The sequence below is a fragment of the Notolepis coatsorum genome, assembly GCF_963971535.1.
Source record: "Notolepis coatsorum genome assembly, chromosome: 18".
NCBI lineage: Eukaryota > Metazoa > Chordata > Actinopteri > Aulopiformes > Paralepididae > Notolepis > Notolepis coatsorum.
The window spans coordinates 31870070-31893169 of NC_140182.1; the positions used below are offsets into that span (position 1 = coordinate 31870070).

At 43.1% G+C, this 23100-nt stretch overlaps 1 protein-coding gene across 1 annotated transcript in view; it reads right to left on the bottom strand.

Annotated features, from left to right (window-relative positions):
* Nucleotides 1–23100, bottom strand: part of anpeplb (alanyl (membrane) aminopeptidase-like b) — a gene marked incomplete at its 5' end in the record, with an annotated part of 65076 nt that overhangs the window by 9922 nt on the left and 32054 nt on the right. Inside the window, 10 exons of the mRNA XM_084335145.1 lie at nucleotides 991–1131; nucleotides 3109–3276; nucleotides 3585–3695; nucleotides 8274–8362; nucleotides 11222–11369; nucleotides 11463–11518; nucleotides 14619–14752; nucleotides 14894–14970; nucleotides 15415–15563; nucleotides 15780–15845. Of these exons, the coding sequence (XP_084191271.1) occupies nucleotides 991–1131; nucleotides 3109–3276; nucleotides 3585–3695; nucleotides 8274–8362; nucleotides 11222–11369; nucleotides 11463–11518; nucleotides 14619–14752; nucleotides 14894–14970; nucleotides 15415–15563; nucleotides 15780–15845 (1139 nt within the window). The remainder of the gene's footprint in view (nucleotides 1–990; nucleotides 1132–3108; nucleotides 3277–3584; nucleotides 3696–8273; nucleotides 8363–11221; nucleotides 11370–11462; nucleotides 11519–14618; nucleotides 14753–14893; nucleotides 14971–15414; nucleotides 15564–15779; nucleotides 15846–23100) is intronic.

Here is a 23100-nt window from a genome sequence, read left to right on the forward strand (position 1 = left end):
AAAGCAGAATATAGTCCTGTGCAGGAACACGGCAGTCTGTGTAAGGTCAATGTCACGAGGAATGCTTTGCATCTATGACACTGCGTGTCCTTATTTGTGATACATTGTCATATGTACTTATTTTGAAGGTATAACGATAATGTGACGGTATTTGGCTTCTCCAGTTAAAAGTACAGTGTGGTTTTCAGTGATGTCTTTTTTTTTGTAATACAATTGTCATGGTGCTTTTTCATTCAAAGGGGAAAGCTACATTTGAATCCGGTTTATATCCCAAAATCTTTATAAATCCGCTGCGAGGAAATTATTTGACATTAACTAAAGAAATGCATGTATAATTTTATGATTTATATATAATTATTGTTGATGACTGTATAGTAACAAGCGCTGCGACCATGTATGCGCATGTATCTAAGCATGTGTGCGTGCATACACACACACAAGGAGTAGGTATTTGTGTGTGTGTGTGTGTGTGTGTGTGTGTGTGTGTGTGTGTGTGTGTGTGTGTGTGTGTGTGTGTGTGTGTGTGTGTGTGTGTGTGTGTGTGTGTGTGTGTGTGTGTGTGTGTGTGTGTGTGTGTGTGTGTGTGTGTGTGTGTGTGTGTGTGTGTGTGTGTGTTAGATAACCAAACCTAAAGATAACCCCTTTACTAATGAGGCCCAGACAACAATTGACAAGCATTGATATTATTTTAATTCAAGTTTGCTTATTTGATATTAAATATAGTATTAAACTGTTGAAGATAAAGGTAGCTAGCACTGCAGCTGTGTGTTTATGTGTCTGGTTAGGTTTGTTGCAGTGTTTACTAATATAAAATCATGGCCAAGATCAACAGTTAAAATAACATTTATATATTCTGTTCTACAAATGTCGAATGTATATCTGTATAAAATAATGCTTGGTTCAACATCTCTTCCACCACCAGTATGTCAAGATGTGACTTGTCTCTTGGCTGTAGCGAGTTAGTGACAATACCATCTATAGGTTACCTACTCCTTGCTGATGTAGGTCCAGTGAGCTCGGACAAAGTTCCAGGCCAGGGCCTGCCCCGCCACATTGCTGGCGATGTCGATGATGGAAGATACGGCATCCATCTTCCGTATCCTGTCAGGGTTCAAAGTGTAATCCAAGTATCTGCAAGATCAGAGCAGAGAGAGGGACATGTCTGGTCAGCGGTCTTTGCTCAGTTGGACGCTGTGTCCTCACGGCGTGTGCAGGACGAGTGTTAGATCGGCACCATGTTTGTGCAGAGGAGACCGACAGTAGTGATGTTGATGCTCCATGTGACACAGTAGACCCACTGATGAGTGTAGAGCTGTCATAAAACATAATATTTTGGGTGTGTGTGTCTGTCATAAAGCATCATGTTTTGGGTGTGTGTGTGTGTCAGTCATATAACATAATATGTTGGGTGTGTGTGTCTGTCATAAATCATGTTTTGGGTGTGTGTGTCTGTCATAAAACATCATGTTTTGGGTGTGTGTGTCACTGTCAGTGATATAACATCATGTTTTGTGAGGTGTGTGTCTGTTATGAAACAGCATGTTTTGTGAGGTGTGTGTCTGTTATGGAACAGCATGTTTTGTGAGGTGTGTGTCTGTGTCACCACTGCCAGTGACATCTGTCCATGGGTGTCTATGGGTGGATCCCATTCTAACGTTGTTTATCAGGATATGCTGTGACGTAAATGGAGATTATTGCTGTAGGTCAGCGCTTTGTAAAACTCAGGCACCAACGCCTGTACCTGGGACGCTGTTGATATGATTAATCAAATGGCATATGAGAGTTGGGTGCTAACGAATTAGCTGGATTATATGAAAGCTAGTGATCACTGGATTACTCAGAAGCATGTTTGAAAGGAGAAAAGCCATTCTGACGTATTAAGGTGACAAACATCATTACTGAAATAATGTTAATCATGATTGTAATGTTAGATTGATGATAACAGTCAAAGTACAGTCTGTTGGAAATTGGAATACATTTTCCATTTACCCTCCAATTCTGTACATTGAAGAGGCAAAGTAATCAATTAATCAGATTATGTCACGGTATTGGAGTAATCCAATCAATCACTGTAATGGTAATTCGTCCTGTTCACCCCACACTCACTGACGTTCTGTATACTTAGCTGTGACAAATACATCTCTAAGCACAAAACTGTTTAGCTACAGTAGCTAGCTAAAGGAACACGCCAACATTTTGGGAAATTAGTTTATCGTCTTCTCCAGAGAGAGACAAGAAGATAGATACCAGTTTCCTCTCTATGCTTTCAGTAGAAAGCTATCTGGCTGCACGTTAGCCTAGCTTAGCACAATGAATGGAAGTGGACAGTGCCGGTTAGCCTTCGGGAAAGGTGTTAGTTGGACAATGCCTAGGGCAGGCTAACCGGCCGTGTTCGCTTCCATTCATTGTGCTAAACTAGGCTAACATGCAGCCAGATAGCTTTCTACTGAACACACAGAGAGGAAACTGGTATCTATCTTCTTGTCTCTCTCTGGAGAAGACGATAAGCTAATTTCCCAAAATGTTGGCATATTCCTTTAAGACAAAGATGTCTGTTAAGAAATACCTCAGAGGTCTTGGACTTGGAAGCCGAATATATACCTTTCTAGTAGGGCTGCTTGATTATGGCAAAAGAAAATCCAGATTATTTTGATTGATGTCGAAATCATGACGATTAAACGCGATTACATATTGATTTGAGAACATCATATGACGACTGAATTAGTTTGACCTTTCTTCTCCATAAAGGCTGCCTTTCTGTCAAGTTACCGAAGACGTTTAAAAATAACCGGAGAAACGCGCCGTGGCTCCCTCCCTCCTCCCTCTCAACACCAGCTGGAACTACTGTTCAGGCTTGAGGGCGGAGGAGGGGCGGAGCACACAGCTGTGAAGGAAGGGTGCGCCGCATTTACAACACAAGGCAATAGGAGAGCAACGCGGTAACACAATCGTTTGATCGCGATGATCTCGTTTTCATGATCGTGGTGGGAAGCGAAAACCGCCATTGAAATTCAAACTCGGTGAATCGCCCCGGCCCTACGGTTCTCACGGTGAGGTTGAAAACCAAACCTTGTTGCCTAGCAGCACGTGGCTGTGTGTGTCGGTCACCTGTTGAGCAGCCAGATCTTCTTGGTGCAGGCGAGGGAGGAGCGTAGGTTCTCTTTCTCTGCAGGTATGGTGGCATTTTTAAACATCTTCCAGGCGAACTCCCACTCCTCCTCCCCCCCCACCGCCACCGCCTGGCAGTAGATGGAGGTCCGGAGGTTGGGCTGGATGCTGGGAGACACACACACACACACGCACACATGCACACACACACACACACACACACACACACACACACACACATGCATGCATAAACACATGCACGCACAAACACAGAGAAATTAATGCATAGACAGACATACCGATATGTGAGCACACACAAAAACAGCATACATACACACATAAATGCATCCACACACACATGCACACATTACATAACGTAAGTGACGTAAGAACAGTGCCTATAGGTATAACATGCTTGCCATCATGATGCCTCACAACACACATAGGGGGTTCATGAGTCGGTGCTCGTACTGTACCTATTGATGGTCTCGTTGTCCATCCACGCCTTGAACTTTAATGTCACCATGGCCTGGCATTCCGGCAGCCCGTTGTAGCACGCTACGTCGATGGCATTGAGCTGGTTGCGTCTGAGGACGGATCATATTCCTTTAGTAAACAACAGTCACTTCTGATTGTGTCTGAGGACAGATCATATTCCTTTAGTAAACAACAGACATATCGTATTCCTTTAGTAAACAACAGACAGATCATATTCCTTTAGTAAACAACAGACAGATCGTATTCCTTTAGTAAACAACAGTCGCTTCTGATTGTGCTGAAGGGCCATGTGTTTTCGCCACACTCTTACTCAGAGAGTTGGACAACGTTGTCGTCCCACTGTCAAACATCTCTGCCCAAAGAGGAAGTAAACCGACGGTTTCTACCTATTCTCTTTTCTTTTTTTATAAAACATTTATTTTCTCTCTTTTTTTTTACATAGAATATAAAACAAAACATGACAGCACATAATACAGTAATAATAATAATAATAATAATAATAATAATAATAATAATAATAATAATAATAATAATAATAATAATAAACAGAACAACAACCATAAAGGTATGGTTTCTACTTATTCTCACGTGGAAACGATGAGGAACGCAGTAATAAAGGTATGGTTTCTACTTATTCTCATGTGGAAACGATGAGGAATGCAGTAATAAAGGTATGGTTTCTACTTATTCTAACGTGGAAACAATGAACTCAGTAATAAAGGTATGGTTTCTACTTATTCTCACCTGGAAACGAGGAATGCAGTAATAAAGGTATGGTTTCTACTTATTCTCACGTGGAAACGATGAGGAACGCAGTAATAAAGGTATGGTTTCTACTTATTCTCACGTGGAAACGATGAGGAACGCAGTAATAAAGGTATGGTTTCTACTTATTATCACGTGGAAACGATGAGGAACGCAGTAATAAAGGTATGGTTTCTACTTATTCTCACGTGGAAACGATGAGGAACGCAGTAATAAAGGTATGGTTTCTACTTATTCTCATGTGGAAACGATGAACTCAGTAATAAAGGTATGGTTTCTACTTATTCTCACGTGGAAACGATGATGAACGCAGTAATAAAGGTATGGTTTCTACTTATTCTCACGTGGAAACGATGAGGAACGCAGTAATAAAGGTATGGTTTCTACTTATTCTCACCTGGAAACGATGAAGAATGCAGTAATAAAGGTATGGTTTCTACTTATTCTCACGTGGAAACGATGATGAACGCAGTAATAAAGGTATGGTTTCTACTTATTCTCACGTGGAAACGATGAGGAACGCAGTAATAAAGGTATGGTTTCTACTTATTCTCACCTGGAAACGATGAGGAATGCAGTAATAAAGGTATGGTTTCTACTTATTCTCACGTAGAAACGATGAGGAACGCAGTAATAAAGGTATGGTTTCTACTTATTCTTACGTGGAAACGATGAGGAACGCAGTAATAAAGGTATGGTTTCTACTTATTCTCACGTGGAAACGACGAGGAACGCAGTAATAAAGGTATGGTTTCCTTTAAGGCACTTGGGGCAGAGCTGTTTCACAGGCTGTGTGACATGTAGACATTAAGCAGCTCTGCATAGGAGTGTGGCTATTTACAATAACATCACAGGCTGGGAGTTGCTTAGCAACGCATATACAGAGCAGAATGAACTCTTAACTAACTCTCTCAATTAACTAGGTCCTGCGACTGCACCACAGCCGTACTTACTGTATATACGGCATAACATACTCCCTCTCGTGTGATATTGCTTAATCAAAACGTGATGTCTCAGTATTTTCTATGAAATCAGATAATGTATAAAAAAGTGTTTTCTAAATCAATAGAACACAAGCTTGTATGTTTAGTTTAATGTCGTATGTACAGGCTCTGCTTTCAAGATGCTCTCAGTACTAATCCATCCATGCGAGCCGGCAACAGATTTGTCTGAGTTAAGCCTTAGGGAGCACAACCTGAGCAGAGCCTTGGGGAGCACAACCTGAGCAGAGCCTTGGGGAGTACAACCTGAGCAGAGCCTTGGGGAGCGCAACCTGAGCAGAGCATTGGGGAGCACAACCTGAGCAGAGCCTTAGGGAACACAATCTGAGCAGAGCCTTAGGGAGCACAACCTGAGCAGAGCATTGGGGAGCACAACCTGAGCAGAGCCCTAGGAAGCACAACCTGAGCAGAGCCTTGGGGAGCACAACCTGAGCAGAGCCCTAGAGAGCACAACCTGAGCAGAGCATTGGGGAGCACAACCTGAGCAGAGCCTTGGGGAGCACAACCTGAGCAGAGCCCTAGGGAGCACAACCTGAGCAGAGCCTTGGGGAGCACAACCTGAGCAGATCCCTAGGGAGCACAACCTGAGCAGAGCCTTAGGGAACACATCCTGAGCAGAGCCTTAGGGAGCACAACCTGAGCAGAGCCTTGGGGATCAAATCCTGAGCAGAGCCTTAGGGAGCACAACCTGAGCAGAGCCCTAGGGAGCACATCCTGAGCAGAGCCTTGGGGAGCACAACCTGAGCAGAGCCTTAGGGAGCACAACCTGAGCAGAGCCCTAGGGAGCACAACCTGAGCAGAGCCCTAGGGAGCACAACCTGAGCAGAGCCTTGGGGAGCACAACCTGAGCAGAGCCTTGGGGAGCACATCCTGAGCAGAGCTCTAGGGAGCACAACCTGAGCAGAGCCCTAGGGAGCACAACCTGAGCAGAGCCTTGGGGAGCACAACCTGAGCAGAGCCTTGGGGAGCACAACCTGAGCAGAGCCTTGGGGAGCACAACCTGAGCAGAGCCTTGGGGAACACAACCTGAGCAGAGTCTTGGGGAGCACAACCTGAGATGATGTGATTCTGACACGTGTGTTTGATGTCATTTCCTGCCTACCCTGTTATATAACCACCATTTTGTCTAAATGAATACTGCTAGCCATCAACACTGACGAAGGAACACATTGGTTCCGAAACATGTATGTTCCAGGCTGCAATTAAAAATGTTGAATCAGAGTGCTGGTCCGGCTTCCTGCTTTCTTCTACTTAATCTTCGGGATTTCAGCACCCAGTGTCAGACATTGTGAGTGCGGTCTAACTTGACTCTCATTCTGACACGTGACACATGAAGCCAGCATGGCATGTAGAGCACGTCTAGAGTGACGATACAGTAGATTGATGTGATATTGACACATGAGGCCAGCATGGCATGTAGAGCACGTCTAGACGATACAGTAGATTGATGTGATATTGACACGTGAGGCCAGTATGGCATGTAGAGCACGTCTAGACGATACAGTAGATTGATGTGATATTGACACATGAGGCCAGCATGGCATGGCAGGCAGGCTGGCGAGGTGGTGGGAGTTTTAACAAACACCACTGTGCAGTGTGCAGCCATGCACTGAATAGGGGGAGGCAGAACCCTTCCACTGCCACACTACAGAAGGTTAACCCTTTACTATCACACTACCGACGGTTAACCTGCTGCTGTGTGGCAGTGAAAGGGTTAACCTTCTGTGTATTGTCGCCGTGAAAGGGTTAACCATTTGGCAGTGCGGCAGTGAAAGGGTTAAACGGGCCGCCCTGTTGACAGAGCTTTTAGCCATGTCGATTATGATTGGTGTGACGCATGTGACTTCCCTGTCCTGCATGAGTAGCTAACGCTAAGCTACACGCTGTGATCATTAGGAATGAGGACCGTGTTGTTAGGACTCACACAAGTATACTGGAATAGACACGTCATGATGTTTAGAGTCTGCTCCTTCTGCACGCTCCGGCAAGGAGGTCTGTGTATTCATCAGATGAATTTGCTTTGATAGTAAATGGAATGACTTACGTACTGTACAATTTTGAGGTACTCATTTTAGGGGATCTTTGTACTTTTACTCCACTACATTTCAAAGGAAATATTGTACTTTTTACTCCACTACATTTCAAAGGAAATATGGTACTTTTTACTCCACTACATTTATCTGAACTAGGGATGCTCGATATTGGCTTTTTTACCGATACCGATATTCCGATATTGTCCAACTCTTAATTTCCGATACCGATATCAACCGATATCAACCGATACCGATATATGCAGGGTTTCCCACCCCAAAAAACGGAATAATTTCAGGTAACTAATCATTTCACTGGATATATATATAACAAATATTGTTATTGTTTTTTTCTTTTTTTAACCCGATACCGATATTTTCCGATATCACATTTTACTGCCGATATCGGCCGATAATATCGGTCGGCCGATAATATCGGACATCCCTAATCTGAACCCATCCATTACTAGTTACTTTGAAGAAAAAGATTTTGCATAGAAAACATGGCAAAAATCTACTTTCACATTTGAAGCCTGCAAAACTTCAAGAGGACCTCATCAGAGCAGCATAACTGGACCAGGTACCACTTATACATGACCTTTAAAGGTCAATAGATCGAGAATTGAATGCTCCAAAGCACTGGAATACATTTACATTTTACTTTAGATACCTACGTACACTCAATAGCAAATGGAAATACTTATCTGGGTATTTCTACTTTTACTTAAGTAAAGGAACTGTGTACTTCTTTCACCACTGTGTGTGTGTGTGTATATATATTTATTTGTTGTTGTTGTTGTTGTTGTTGTTGTTGTTGTTGTTGTTGTTGTTGTTGTTGATGAGGGCACCGGTGGTGAGCCAGAGAACTTACTGCAGTGAGTGATCTTGTGGAACGGCTGAGTTATCGGTGTAGTTCTTGAAGAAGTTGTACAGACCAGTGACCTGCTTCCGCTGGTAGGCCTGGTGAGGAGAGGGGAGCACAACCTGTCACTCTCTGAGGGGAACCCAACCTGCTGCTGTAACACTCTCTGAGGGGAACACTCTGTCACTCTCTGAGGGGAGCACAACCTGCTGTAACACTCTCTGAGGGGAACACAACCTGCTGTAACACTCTCTGAGGGGAGCACAACCTGCTGTAACACTCTCTGAGGGGAACACAACCTGCTGTAACACTCTCTGAGGGGAACACAACCTGCTGTAACACTCTCTGAGGGGAACACAACCTGCTGTAACACTCTCTGAGGGGAACACAACCTGCTGTAACACTCTCTGAGGGGAACACAACCTGCTGTAACACTCTCTGAGGGGAACACAACCTGCTGCTGTAACACTCTCTGAGGGGAACACTCTGTCACTCTCTGAGGGGAGCACAACCTGCTGTAACACTCTCTGAGGGGAACACAACCTGCTGTAACACTCTCTGAGGGGAACACAACCTGCTGTAACACTCTCTGAGGGGAACACAACCTGCTGTAACACTCTCTGAGGGGAACACAACCTGCTGTAACACTCTCTGAGGGGAACACAACCTGCTGTAACACTCTCTGAGGGGAGCACAACCTGCTGCTGTAACACTCTCTGAGGGGAACACAACCTGCTGCTGTAACACTCTCTGAGGGGAGCACAACCTGCTGTAACACTCTCTGAGGGGAACACAACCTGCTGTAACACTCTCTGAGGGGAACACAACCTGCTGCTGTAACACTCTCTGAGGGGAACACAACCTGCTGTAACACTCTCTGAGGGGAACACAACCTGCTGTAACACTCTCTGAGGGGAACACAACCTGCTGTAACACTCTCTGAGGGGAACACAACCTGCTGTAACACTCTCTGAGGGGAACACAACCTGCTGTAACACTCTCTGAGGGGAACACAACCTGCTGTAACACTCTCTGAGGGGAACACAACCTGCTGCTGTAACACTCTCTGAGGGGAACACAACCTGCTGTAACACTCTCTGAGGGGAACACAACCTGCTGCTGTAACACTCTCTGAGGGGAACCCAACCTGCTGTAACACTCTCTGAGGGGAACACAACCTGCTGCTGTAACACTCTCTGAGGGGAACACAACCTGCTGTAACACTCTCTGAGGGGAACACAACCTGCTGTAACACACTCTGAGGGGAACACAACCTGCTGTAACACTCTGAGGGGAGCACAACCTGCTGTAACACTCTCTGAGGGGAACACAACCCGCTGTAACACTCTCTGAGGGGAACACAACCTGCTGTAACACTCTCTGAGGGGAACACAACCTGCTGTAACACTCTCTGAGGGGAACACAACCTGCTGCTGTAACACTCTCTGAGGGGAACACAACCTGCTGTAACACTCTCTGAGGGGAACACAACCTGCTGTAACACTCTGAGGGGAACACAACCTGCTGTAACACTCTGAGGGGAACACAACCTGCTGTAACACTCTCTGAGGGGAACACAACCTGCTGCACGTAACACTCTCTGAGGGGAACCCAACCTGCTGCTGTAACACTCTCTGAGGGGAACACAACCTGCTGCTGTAACACTCTCTGAGGGGATTACAACCTGCTGTAACACTCTCTGAGGGGAACCCAACCTGCTGTAACACTCTGAGGGGAACACAACCTGCTGTAACACTCTGAGGGGAACACAACCTGCTGTAACACTCTGAGGGGAACACAACCTGCTGTAACACTCTCTGAGGGGAACACAACCTGCTGTAACACTCTCTGAGGGGAACCCAACCTGCTGCTGTAACACTCTCTGAGGGGAACACAACCTGCTGCTGTAACACTCTCTGAGGGGATTACAACCTGCTGTAACACTCTCTGAGGGGAACCCAACCTGCTGTAACACTCTGAGGGGAACACAACCTGCTGTAACACTCTGAGGGGAACACAACCTGCTGTAACACTCTGAGGGGAACACAACCTGCTGTAACACTCTCTGAGGGGAACACAACCTGCTGTAACACTCTCTGAGGGGAACACAACCTGCTGTAACACTCTCTGAGGGGAGCACAACCTGCTGCTGTAACACTCTCTGAGGGGAACACAACCTGCTGTAACACTCTCTGAGGGGAACACAACCTGCTGTAACACTCTCTGAGGGGAACACAACCTGCTGTAACACTCTCTGAGGGGAACACAACCTGCTGTAACACTCTCTGAGGGGAACACAACCTGCTGTAACACACTCTGAGGGGAACACAACCTGCTGCATGTAACACGCTTGGGCTCAAATGGTCCATCAAATGACATACAGTGAATTGCATACAGTATTTAATATGAGAGAGAGAGATAGAGATAGATAGATAGATAGATAGATAGATAGATAGATAGATAGATAGATAGATAGATAGATAGATAGATAGATAGATAGATAGATAGATAGATAGATAGATAGATAGATAGATAGATAGATAGATAGATAGATAGATAGATAGATAGATAGATAGATAGATAGATAGATAGATAGATAGATAGATAGATAGATATTTATCAATGACATACCTTCTGTTTGTTCTGATTGCAGCGTTCATCTTTATGCAGACGATACAGTGTTATATAGATCCAAAAGTAATGTAGCCCAGATTCAATCAGCCTTACATTCTGACTTTGAGACACTACAGAAATGGCTTGCTGAGAACAAATACTAAACAAAACCAAATTTCACTTTATGATTTTTGGTACTTTTTGGTAAAAAACTGAAGGCTGCCGAATCTAAGGCATGCATTATTTTATGTGCCAAAAATTATACACCTCTGCAAAAAGCTGAACGCATCAAGTATTTGGGAGTATGGCTTGACTCCGAACTCTCATTCAACGCATAAAGCTACCTGCATGGGTCCATAAACCGCTGAACGGTCAAACATTTGGAAGAAGAAGCGCAGGTTGCTGATCACGGACTCCCAGGGTATGAGGGCCTTCTCGTTACGCAGGAATCGGGTGGAGTTCAGCGCCAGTGTCACGTTCACTAGCTTGGCCCTGTGAGGGAAAACCAGAAATAAATCAATCTTAAAACATGCCTCTGTTTTACGTTTGGATCAATGAGTGGGCCTTTAGGCCAAGCGGCATTACCTTGCCAGGTTAAAGGTATCATCCACAATCTGCGCTCGGTTGATGACGGGGATGAGCTGTGAAGAGACACAAGCTGAATGTTACTCACCGTCCCACAGTATCACCATATAATGCTCAATTATGCCATTTCTTTATAAAACATTTCATTCAATTCAATAATTTTTTGTTGCATTGCTGTTGATTTCTCTCCATGTCGCTCCAATGGACGTTGGTTGCTTTTCTATGTAAAAACAATAAATAAGTTCCAAAGGGAGTGATGTTAAGGTAAGGAAGGACATGATGTAGGAGGTGAAACGAGGACCACTGCAGTGCCTGTCTGTGTACAGTACGTGAAACCAGTCCAGTAGTTTTATGAATGTACTGACCAGGTTGCCACGTAGCCAGGTACCCAGGTGGGGTATCTCCCGGGCCTTTCTGTGTGGAGTTTGCATGTTCTCCCTGTGTTTGCAAGGGTTTCCCCTCCAGAAAAAGAGATAAACCCAATGGAAAAAAAACATGCACAACAGATCGCTAACGCTGTCGCGTCCCTGACGAAGACGGACAGGAGCACTTGGATTGGTCCCGCTCCCGGCTGCCCTTGGGGGGGAAGGACGACGGGATTTTATCTGCGACTCAGTGCATGTGTGTGTGTTCCTGTGTGTCGCCCATCTCGCATGTGTGTGTGTTAATCTGCATGACAATTAAATACTTCTTCTTCTTCTTCTTCTTCTTCTTCTTCTTCTTCTTCTTCTTCTTCTTCTTCTTCTTCTTCTTCTTCTTCTTCTTCTTCTTCTTCTTCTTCTTCTTCTTCTTCTTCTTCTTCTTCTTCTTCTTCTTCTTCTTCTTCTTCTTCTTCTTCTTCTAATGTAGTCCATTTGTGTAAACCAGTCCATGTGGTGGCTGCTCTCAAGTCTGAATTAAGACGTTAATGTACTTAAAATTTAATGTACTTAATAAGGTGTAACTCGTGGCCATTTAAATTTCCAGACAAAGTATAAGTGGAGTCAGCGTTTGGAATATGAAAGGCAAATAATAATAATAATAATAATAATAATACTAATAATAATAAAGAAAAAAGAAAGAGATTTAATTTAAAACAGTTACATACTGAGGTAGGGAGGTTTGTGATCATGTTTTAATTAAAACAGTTTCACACTGAGGTAGGAAGGTTTGTGATCATGTTCTTAAATTGTACATAGGATAGTGGGGATTAGCTTTTTACCGTCTTCAAGTTTCAAGTTTCTTTAATAGTTGTCATACAGAAGTACAGAATACTTTTATACAAAATGCTTCTTACTGTTACGCTCCAGAGACTGTGCTAGACAAGATAAGTATGAAATAACATAGTATAGCATGTAAATTAGAGTAAAGAAAAATGAGGTCACAGTGTTCAGTATAGACATATGTACAATGTTCGATGCGGAATAGACATAACTGAGTTACCATATAATATACAATATACTATGCAGTGTACTAATATACAATACTATATAGTGCAAAGCAGAAATGGGATAAGGTACAATTTAGGTACAATTTACAGTAAGGTGTACGAGTTGTAGTGCAAATCCTTTATCAATAAATATAAAGTGTGTTTAGGTGATCTAAAGTGTGGAGAGTGGGTGCTGCATTGTGTTGTTTGTTTAAAGTGAGTGTGTGCGTGTGGATGTGTGTGCTGTGTGCATTTGGTGGTTGTTGTATAGTGTTTATTGTTCATTGAGCAGCCTGATGGCCTGGGGATAGAAGCTTCTTCTGAGTCTTTCTGTGCTCGCCTTGAGACTCCGGTATCGCTTGCCTGACCGCAGCAGTTCAAAGAGGCAGTTGTTCGGGTGGCTGGAGTCCTTAATGATTCTCTTAGCCTTACCCCTGCACCGCTTGTTGTAAATGTTCTGGAGGGTGGGGAGCCCCCCTCCAATTGTGCGTTCGGCTGAACGTGTCACTCTTTGTAGTCTGCTTCGGTCTTGTGCAGTGCTATTCCCAAACCAGGAGGTGATGTTGCCAGTCAGGATGCTCTCTATTGTACATGAGTAGAAGTTCTTAAGGATCTTCTGACTGACTTGGAACTTCCTTAGGCGCCTGAGGAAGTCCGTGGTCTGTCAACGTGGTTTAGACGTGGAGTTCATTGCTGGGTTAAGTACTTCTATTCTATTCACATATATGCTTACCACTTGTATCTATTGCTATGTCCGCCCATCACAATCATGCAAACTGTCTAACGCCTGTCCCCCTGTCTCTGGCTGTCTCGTAGTGATGACCGGAGTGTTGGACGTCCTGTGATGATGACCGGGAGGATGCGACCCTTTCTGCGCCACCCCCTGTCTCCCTGTCTCCGGCTATCTCGTAGTGATGACCGGAGTGTTGGACGTACCGTGATGATGACCGGGAGGATGCGACCCTCTCTGCGCCACCCCCTGTCTCCCTGTCTCCGGCTGTCTCGTAGTGATGACCGGAGTGTTGGACGTACCGTGATGATGACCGGGAGGATGCGACGCCCCCTTGCCTCAAATAGATCCGCCATCAGCTCTATTTTTAATCTTTCAAAATGTTCAGCTGCTATTGCATGCACTTATCTGTGTTTCATTACGCTGGTGAGTGCATGCTTTACCAACTGTTTTGCCTGTTTTATTGCAACACTACTATCACCGAAGAAGAAGGGAGATCCCCCCTTGATTGGCCCTTCTAAGGTTTCTCTCCTCCACATTGCCTGTGGTGAATTTTTTCCTATTGCTAGGTTTTAGTGAGTTTTTCCTTACCTTCACGTGGGGTATGTCTGGGAGTGTTGCATTTATTTATTTTATTTATTTTAAATGTTTTGGACTTTATGGTGTTCTTGTTTTGTTCTTGATTTATTGTGATGTTTCTTCTTGACTTGTTTAAAGAAGACATGTCCGGCCCGTGGGGACATTAACGTGTGTTGTCGGGCCTTACAAATAAATTTGATTTGATTTGGGGTATTGATTTTTAGAGTGAGTTGAAGATCATTCCAGGAAGCTGGTGCATCAAAACAAAAGGCAGACAGACCAAGTTGAAACTGAACTCAACATTAAGTGGGACCTTGAATGCAAGCCAACCGGTCAGATAAGGTCCATAATTCCAATTTAGCATCATTTTGTGATGTACGGTGGCAATTCTCCATCAATGGGTCACTCTGTGCATATGAAGATGGCCAGTAATACTCACATGGTGGTTGTTCTCCAGCTGGTCCAGGAGGCGCTTCCAGTTCTCGGGATCGTAGTTGACTCTGAAGTATCCGGTACTGTTGAAGTTGGCAAGAATCCACCTGCCGCCCTTAGAGATTAACTCTTCCTTCCTCTCTGCCCGGTGAACATAGAACACGGAAATGAGAAGCTGTTCTCATTCCACTCGTCTGTTTCAATAGGTACAGTCAGACAATGAATACAATAAATGAAGAGGTATCCTTCGGCCTTATTAACCACCTTCAGATAATCCATTACCTGTGATCTCTCTCAGCACAAACTTAGACATTTCCGACCTCTGTGTCATTACTCTGACTGGGATATGCCACACGAGACTATGTAGAAGAAAACAATCGAAAAAAGGACACGTCAAAAGTGAGAAACTTACATATGCTGGAGCCATAGGAACAGAGCATGGTGAATGATAAGATAAGATAACATAACATAACATAAGAATACATTTTATTGTCCCAGAGGGGAAGATTTACTAGGAACATCAGTGCTGCATCAGTCTGCGATAACAGTGTAAACAAAAAAATAATAATATATATATATATATACAATCATTCATACAGTTAGTAAAAATATGACAATGCATAGAGACTACACCCCTAATTCATAAGTAGGTCAACTAATTTCAAAAGCTTCATATTGCACCTTTCCCTTTAAATTGCACCTTTCCCTTAGTTTTGCACCATGCCCTAATTATATTGCGATTGAAGATTTGTGACAAGTGTAAACTGATCCAGACTCAACACCTAAACCTCTGACGGACTCACTTTGATTCCGCTGTGTTGTTGTACAGGAAGTGCTTCTGCCTGACGCCTCCGTCCGTGGTGTTGATGGTGATGACGGGGTAGCCGATCTGCGTGGTCCACGTGTTCATCAGAGCGGCGATGTCGTTGTTACCGCCATACTCGTCTTCCGCCTGTGTAACCATGGCAACGCCTTCAATTATCTGTCCACAGCTGCCTTACACTGTAATCATAACTATCTATCTCAAACTGATAGTCTACCCGTATAACTCCGTATGACAGCCATGTACAATAATACTGTATGTATGTATATATATATATATATATATATATATATTTATTGTTACACTTTTCCTGTTTTGTTCAACTTCAATCAGGATGGAGTTTACCTTCTGTAAATATTCCCAGAGGTCTTTGTGGACAGTGTTGGAATACCGGAAGGCGCTGAGGTAGTCCTAAGAAACACAAACACAAACATGCAGTTTAGACAACAACCTATTTAGACCAATAGGGAGGTGTAGTGGTTACGTCATCTTCGTTTTTTCCTGTTACACTCCATGTATTTCCCCATTGACCATTTCTAAATCAGCTTGTTTTAGATAAATAAAGCATTAACGTTGGCATGGTGTACCTTTCTGTGTGTATTCATCCACAATCTATAGCTCAACATGAAAATATTCGCAATTAATCGTAAAGGTAGCAAAATAACAACGTTTTCGTTCGCTGGCAAATAGTGTTGTCAAAAATATCGAAAAATCGATACATATCGATTCTGAATATTTAAAGCGGTTTCAATACTCATTTCCCGAAATATCGATACTTTCTGCAGTATCGATACCAGCTCACTTGCTCGCAGTGTTCTACCGCAAGTTGTTGACAGACAGACGCACGCTGTTGCAGAGCACGCTTGCCCCTCCTCCTCCTCCGCTGCAGCCCTCCCCCTCGCAGACCTGTCTTCAGTTTGTAAACAAAGATTTTAGCTCTGCAGAGCCTCCGCAACTTGTGCTTGTGGATAAACAAAACAGCAGAAGTGCTGTTTGGAAGTACTTCGGGTTTGAAGTAAACGACGAAGGAAAAGCTAAATACCATTTGCAAACGTTGTTACAGAGCAGTGCCAACGATACAGCTATTAGCTAACGTTAGCTAGTCGTTCCTCCGTTAGCTTATGCTAGCTAGCTGGCCACCTTTATAATTACTTCATGGGAAACGGAGTAACGTTAAGTCGAGTTCATTCATACTACACTAGTACACGTATGAACTCGACATAACGTTACCCCATTTCCATGAAGTGTTTAATTAGCAGCAATCTTGTTGAAATGTAACATTAATAAATGCTCCGAGTATAGCTCCGGAGAATCTCTCTCTCTCTCTCTCTCTCTCTCTCTCTCTCTCTCTCTCTCTCTCTCTCTCTCTCTCTCTCTCTCTCTCTCTCTCTCTCTCTCTCTCGCCGTCATGAAAATTGTTGTAGTTGTTTTAACCAAATAAAAAGCAGCAGCACTATTGCATAACTGAGTTATGTTTGCTATGTATTTCTTTCTTTAGGGGAGTTTGTTTCACAGTTTTAGCATGATGTTTTATAGATGGCTAGGTTAAACAGGTTTTTGTTTTTAAGAGAGGTTTGATTTAGATTAGATAATTTTGTTATTTTTAAATGTCTGATCTAAAGCTAAACAAAGGGTTTTAAAAGTGTTATATTTATCTTCTCTATAGTACCAGAGAGAAGCTGAGGAGAATCAACCAGCAACAAAAGCAAAATTTGTTAAAAACAATTAAATAAAAATAATATATACATATTATATATTTTTCTATTTTTTGGTATCGAAAATGGTATCGAATATCGATACTTTTCAAGGTATCATATTGAAGTCGAAATTCCAGTATCGTGACAACACTACTGGCAAACTACACTGCTATTTGGCGCTGCTGACTGACGTCACCACAGCGTAGACGCCTGGCTTTAGTCACAGGGCCAAAACCTCATGCCACAAGAACAGTTTCTTCCCCTCTGCAATGAGCCTCATCAACAAGGCTTGGGACCCTCACTGCCCCCCCCCCCCCCCCCCCCCATCAAAACATACTTGTTCATACTTCACTGATGACGTGCAGGTCTACCTCCCCTAAATCCAACCAAGGAAAACATCCACAACCGCTACTTGATTGCCTGGCAGAGATCAAGTGCTGGATGTCTGAAAACTCCCTGACACTGAACGAAGGGAAAACAGAGGTTATTGTTTTTAATAGTGCCCCCTGATCGACGCACTTGGTCCCTTGGGTCCAACCTCTCCACCTCTGTCAGGAACCTCTGGGTTATCTTTGACAGCCATTTTTAATTTGATAAACAGGTCAGCGCCGTAGTCAAAACAGTTTTTACCACCTCAGACTCCTGGCGAAGACACCACTGTCACCACTCACCTCGACTATTGCAATGCCCTTTACACAGGCATTGAAAAATCCCTGCTCCGCCGCCTACAGGCTGGTGCAGAATGCAGCCGCGCGCCTCTCACCAAAACAAAAAACATGAGCACATCAGCCCAGTTCTGACCTCGCTCCACTGGCTGCCTGTTCATTTTAGGATAGATTTTAAACGAGCTCTATAAATGTTTTTAAATCACTCAATGACACAGCTCCTCCTATCTATCCGAACTCCTGCACCGCCACACACCCCACAGATCCCTTAGATCAGCCAACCAGCTGCTATTGGTGGTGCCTAGAACTATCCTCAAGACTAGGGGAGACAGAGCCTTCTCCGCCGCAGCGCCTAGACTGTGGAACAGCCTCCCCCTCAATATACGGGCCGCCCAGACCTTGCAGGTTTTTAAATCACTTTTAAAAACCTACTTGTTCTCCCTGGCCTTCCCCCCCACTTAATCACCACTAGACCCCTGGCCCCTTTTTATCTTCTTTGCTTTACTGTGTCCTACCTGTTTTTATTACATTCATTGTTTTACTGTGTTTTTAATTTTATATCTTGCATCGTAATATTTTATCTTTTATAAACCTGCCTGTGAAGCACTTTGGTGCCAGCTGCCACTGCTTAGAAATGTGCTATATAAATAAAATTTACTTGACTTGACTTGACTGTTCATACTTTTTTAACATAACTGCCCAATTGCACAGCCCTGCTAAATATCCCATCCGACTGTATTGTTATTTTTATTTATACACAGTTGTACAGCCCTGGCCTATTTTTTGTTCATAATTATATTCTATTATATTGTGCTTCTACCTTAATTTAGTTCATATTTCATTTTGTTTTATTCCAACTTTTTATTTTATTATCTGTCCATGTCTGTCCGTCAATGTCGCACAGACAACGACCAAATCAAATTGCTTGTATGTGAAAACTACTTGGCAATAAAGACCTTTATGATTTCTGATCTGGCACAACACTCTGCGGTCTTCCAGAAATCCGAACTACCAAGTTATTCACTATAACTTTATTCATCATACATATTACACTCCTCACACATTACATAAAACTAAAGACGACTGAGTCATTGTGGAATCTTTTAGAATTTAGATGTATTTATTTTTTCTCTTGGTCAGCCTGTACTGACTCAGGGGATAATTACATTTCTCTTTTGAGGTTCTGTTTTAATCTATTGGGGTTCTTTGTAATGCGAGATGAAAATTTTTTCTCTCTAAATCTAGTGTTTTTGTTTGACTGTTTTCTTTGCCTGTTTTCTTTCCACATTCCTGTATCAAGTTCAAGTTTCTTTATTAGTTGTCGTACAAAAATACAGAATACTTGTATATGAAATGCTTTTTTCTGTATCTTTAATATAAATTCCAATTAGAGATATCATAAAAAAGGAGAAGGAAATCTGTTAAAGTTAAGGGAAGTCATCTTCCATGGATAACACCGGATCTCATAAGCACCTTCAGGCATAGGGATAGAGTCTGGGCCAGATTCCGGAAAGACAAGGACCCAGCTGTCTGGGAGGAGTATAAACGGCTGAGAAATGTTAGTAAGACTATGGTCAGAAATGCCAAATCCAATTATTTTAAAGAATCTTTGGCTCGTGGTTTAAAAAATCCCAAGCAATTTTGGAATAGGATTAAAACTATAACTGGTGTATCAAAAAATAATATTATTGACCAGATCAAATTCAATCCACAATTGATGCATTGTCATTCAACCAGCATTTTCCCTCTGTCACTGCTACAGCATCACTCGATCCCGCGACTGATCTCGTCAGTAACAGGCCTCCTGATCATAGCTTCTCTTTCAGGAAAATGTTACATTTAGAAGTCTATGATGCCATCAATAGCCCAGTGGTGGTCCTGGATTAGATGGTTTAGATTAGAATTTAAGTTCCTCAAATTTGCATCCCATATTCTAATGTACCCATTATGTGATCTGTTTAGTATTAGTCACTGTCCACATTCGAAATGCCTGACATATAAAGGTGGTGATGCACTTGAAATTAATAATTATAGACCAATCTCAATTATCTGTTCAATTGCCAAAGTGTTTGAGAAATTGATATATAATCAGCTTTAAAAATTTCTTGACAAGTACAATATTTTATCACCTCATCAATCTGGTTTTAGGTCAAAATTCTCAACATCAACAGCTCTATTAAAGCTCACAAATGACATCTTCTCTGCAACTAACGATGGTAAATTAACTGGTGCAATCTTTATCGATTTTAGCAAAGCTTTTGTGTTACAAAGGGTCAGATTAAACCGAATATATGTATTTATTGATTGATATATATTGCATAATATTTGTATATCGTTTGATATCCCTTGTGTATTCTTTGTACATATACACGGAATATCCCTTTAACCTACTACAGACCATAATATTTCGTTCTCTTATTGGATAGCGTTCCACCAGCGCCAGTGTCTTACCCCCAGAGTCGAGTTCAAAGCTACCGTCAAGGCTTGTCTCAACATGCCCGGTTCTGCCCAGGACTACGAGACAGAGGTGGGGCTGGTACTAGTTTGTTCGCCCAACATATAAATATGGCGCAGGTGAATACAGAAGTAGTTCAGTCCGCAGTCCGTTCAGTTCAGTCTTAGTAACAAGTGAAGCCTCACCCACTATGCAACGTGCGGTGAAGTAGGGCTCGTATTGCCCCAAGATAGAGTCTTGTTTATCCTAATACGTTTGTTCAACGTATCGTTCGCTCCTTACTAGTAAAAGCCTTCATCACGAGTCAAAGACCAAGTGAAGTGAGCAATTGTGTGTCTAAATAGAGCACTTATAGCCGCGTGCGAATAGGATAGTGGAGTATCAGAGCTTGGTTGAATAACGTCCAGTTCAACTTAGTTAATGTGAACCACCGCGCACCGGAGGATCTACACCGGTGAATGCAGACCCCCTTTCCGACTGGATTATTATTATTGCTTTGGACCAAGCTGTTAGAGCGGAGAAGAATCGTCTACACCCACTGCTGTGGGACCTGCCCGTGAGGAGCATCATTCGAGCCCGTCTCTATTGGAGAGGCTGACCGGCTTCCACCTGTGCTGCACGCATACTGGGATTACAGTCGCTGCCTTTCGTCCGCTGAGCAGGGAGTAATATACCGCCTCCAGGAGCCTATTGAGTCCCCGCTGACCCAGACTTTGCATTAGAGCATTGCCTCCCCCTGCTGGCTTACAACCGGTGGAACCCCCTACCAGTATCCCCTAGATATAATTCCTAATATTCAAGTTGTATTATTATCTCATGCGTAACCAGAGAATGGACATTCATTATTGATTTGCCTACGCACATTCCTTTGCCTTACAAGAGCATCCAAAGTAATTAGAGAAGTATATTATGTACCTTTTGCTGTAATAAATACTTAAAGACAACTTTGTGTAGAACCGATTCATTGTGGGGAAGTGTTCATCATCATATACTCGTGTACGGTATGGCCAGTATAATGTACATAAGACGGTAGTGGTTTAATGATACCATACTTGATTAATACAGTCAGGGAATTGTACCCCTCAGTTACATTTTGACTTAGTTGACCACCACCTACTTCTAGATAAACTTCACTCTGTTGGCCTATCACGCAATGCATTACTCTGGTTCAATACATATACGTACCTTCATATTAGAAAACAATGTGTTGTCGTCCAAGGGTTCCAATCGGATACAATGGTCCAAGAACGTGGTGTGTCGCAAGGTTCAACCCTTGGTCCACTTCTTTTCTCAATATTTATCAATGACATACCTTCTGTTTGTTCTGATTGCAGCGTTCATCTTTATGCAGACAATACAGTGTTATATAGATCCAAAAGTAATGTAGCCCAGATTCAATCAGCCTTACATTCTGACTTTGAGACACTACAGAAATGGCTTGCTGAGAACAAATGAATACTAAACAAAACCAAATCTCACTTTATGATTTTTGGTACTTTTTGGCAAAAAACTGAAGGCTACCGAATCTAAGGCATGCATTATTTTATGTGCCAACAATACACCTCTGCAAAAAGCTGAACGCATCAAGTATTGGGGAGTATGGCTTGACTCCGAACTCTCATTCAATTTCCATATTACCTCTATTGTTATTAAAAATTTATCTCAGCATTGGAGTCCTTTATAGAGCTAGACATTGTTTTTCCTTCACTGTTAGAAAGAAACTTGCCCAACAACTTATTTTTCCATTAACCCTCTCACTGCCACACGACAGAAGGTTAGCCCTTTACTATCACACAACCGACGGCAATGCTCCATCATTAGCATCATTAGCTCCGCATCCGCATAGTAAAGGGCTAACCTTCTGTATTGTCACAGTGAAAGGGTTAACCGGCTGTCGTGTGGCAGTGAAAGGGTTAATGGACTATGCTGATGTTGTCTATCAAGTTGCCTCCAAAACCCATCTATCACCTCTCAATGTGGCTTACAATAGACTCTCTTATTGGCTGTCCGTTCAAAACGCACCACTGTACTATGTATCAAACCTTAGACTGGCCTTCTCCTGCTTTAAGACAGAGACATTGGCTGCAATTGATTTTCAAATGTATCCATTATGACTATCCTGCCTATCTGAAACAGTTGATGGTCCCTTTTTCTTGCACTTATCGTCTAAGACACTCTGTACAGTATTTTTTCACAGTTTCTGCATTCTCAAAAGCCATGGCCAAGAAATCCTTCATGTTCAAAGCCCCTTCTGACTGGAATAACCTACCGGTGATCATTCGATCCATATCTTCATTTTACCTCTTTAAACAAACAAATGTTCTAACTTTATGGTCAATTGTACATGCTTCCGCGGTGGGGCTCCTGCGCTGATGAGGGGATGTGTGGGGTAGCTGTCTTGTATGCGGTTAGCTAGTTGGCTCTACTCCTATTTTTAGGCAGCGGGGGGGGGGGGGGGGGGGGGGGGGGGGGGGCGATTGGTTGATTTGGGGTGCTCGTGGGCGGGATGACTGTGCTCCGCTTCTCCTGCCAGTCCTGGAGCTCAATATCTATTACATCCTGTATTCTACTCACCCTTTGAATGTTTTGTTGGGCCTTTCTCGCAGCGGCTGCCCGGCGGTGTCATCGCGGGGTAAGCATATTCGTTTGCCCTGCGGTGGCATCGTCAGGTGGCCGACGTGGAGTAGGCCTATTATGATGGAGATTGAGAGACATATCCTCCTATAATGTTCTGTTGTATGTTTTTGTGTGTGTCTTTTGTTTATTTTTTTGTTGTGTGTTCTGATTCTGTATTACATTGCACAAAATGCGCGACCCTCTCGAAAACGAGATACTGTATCTCAAGTAGG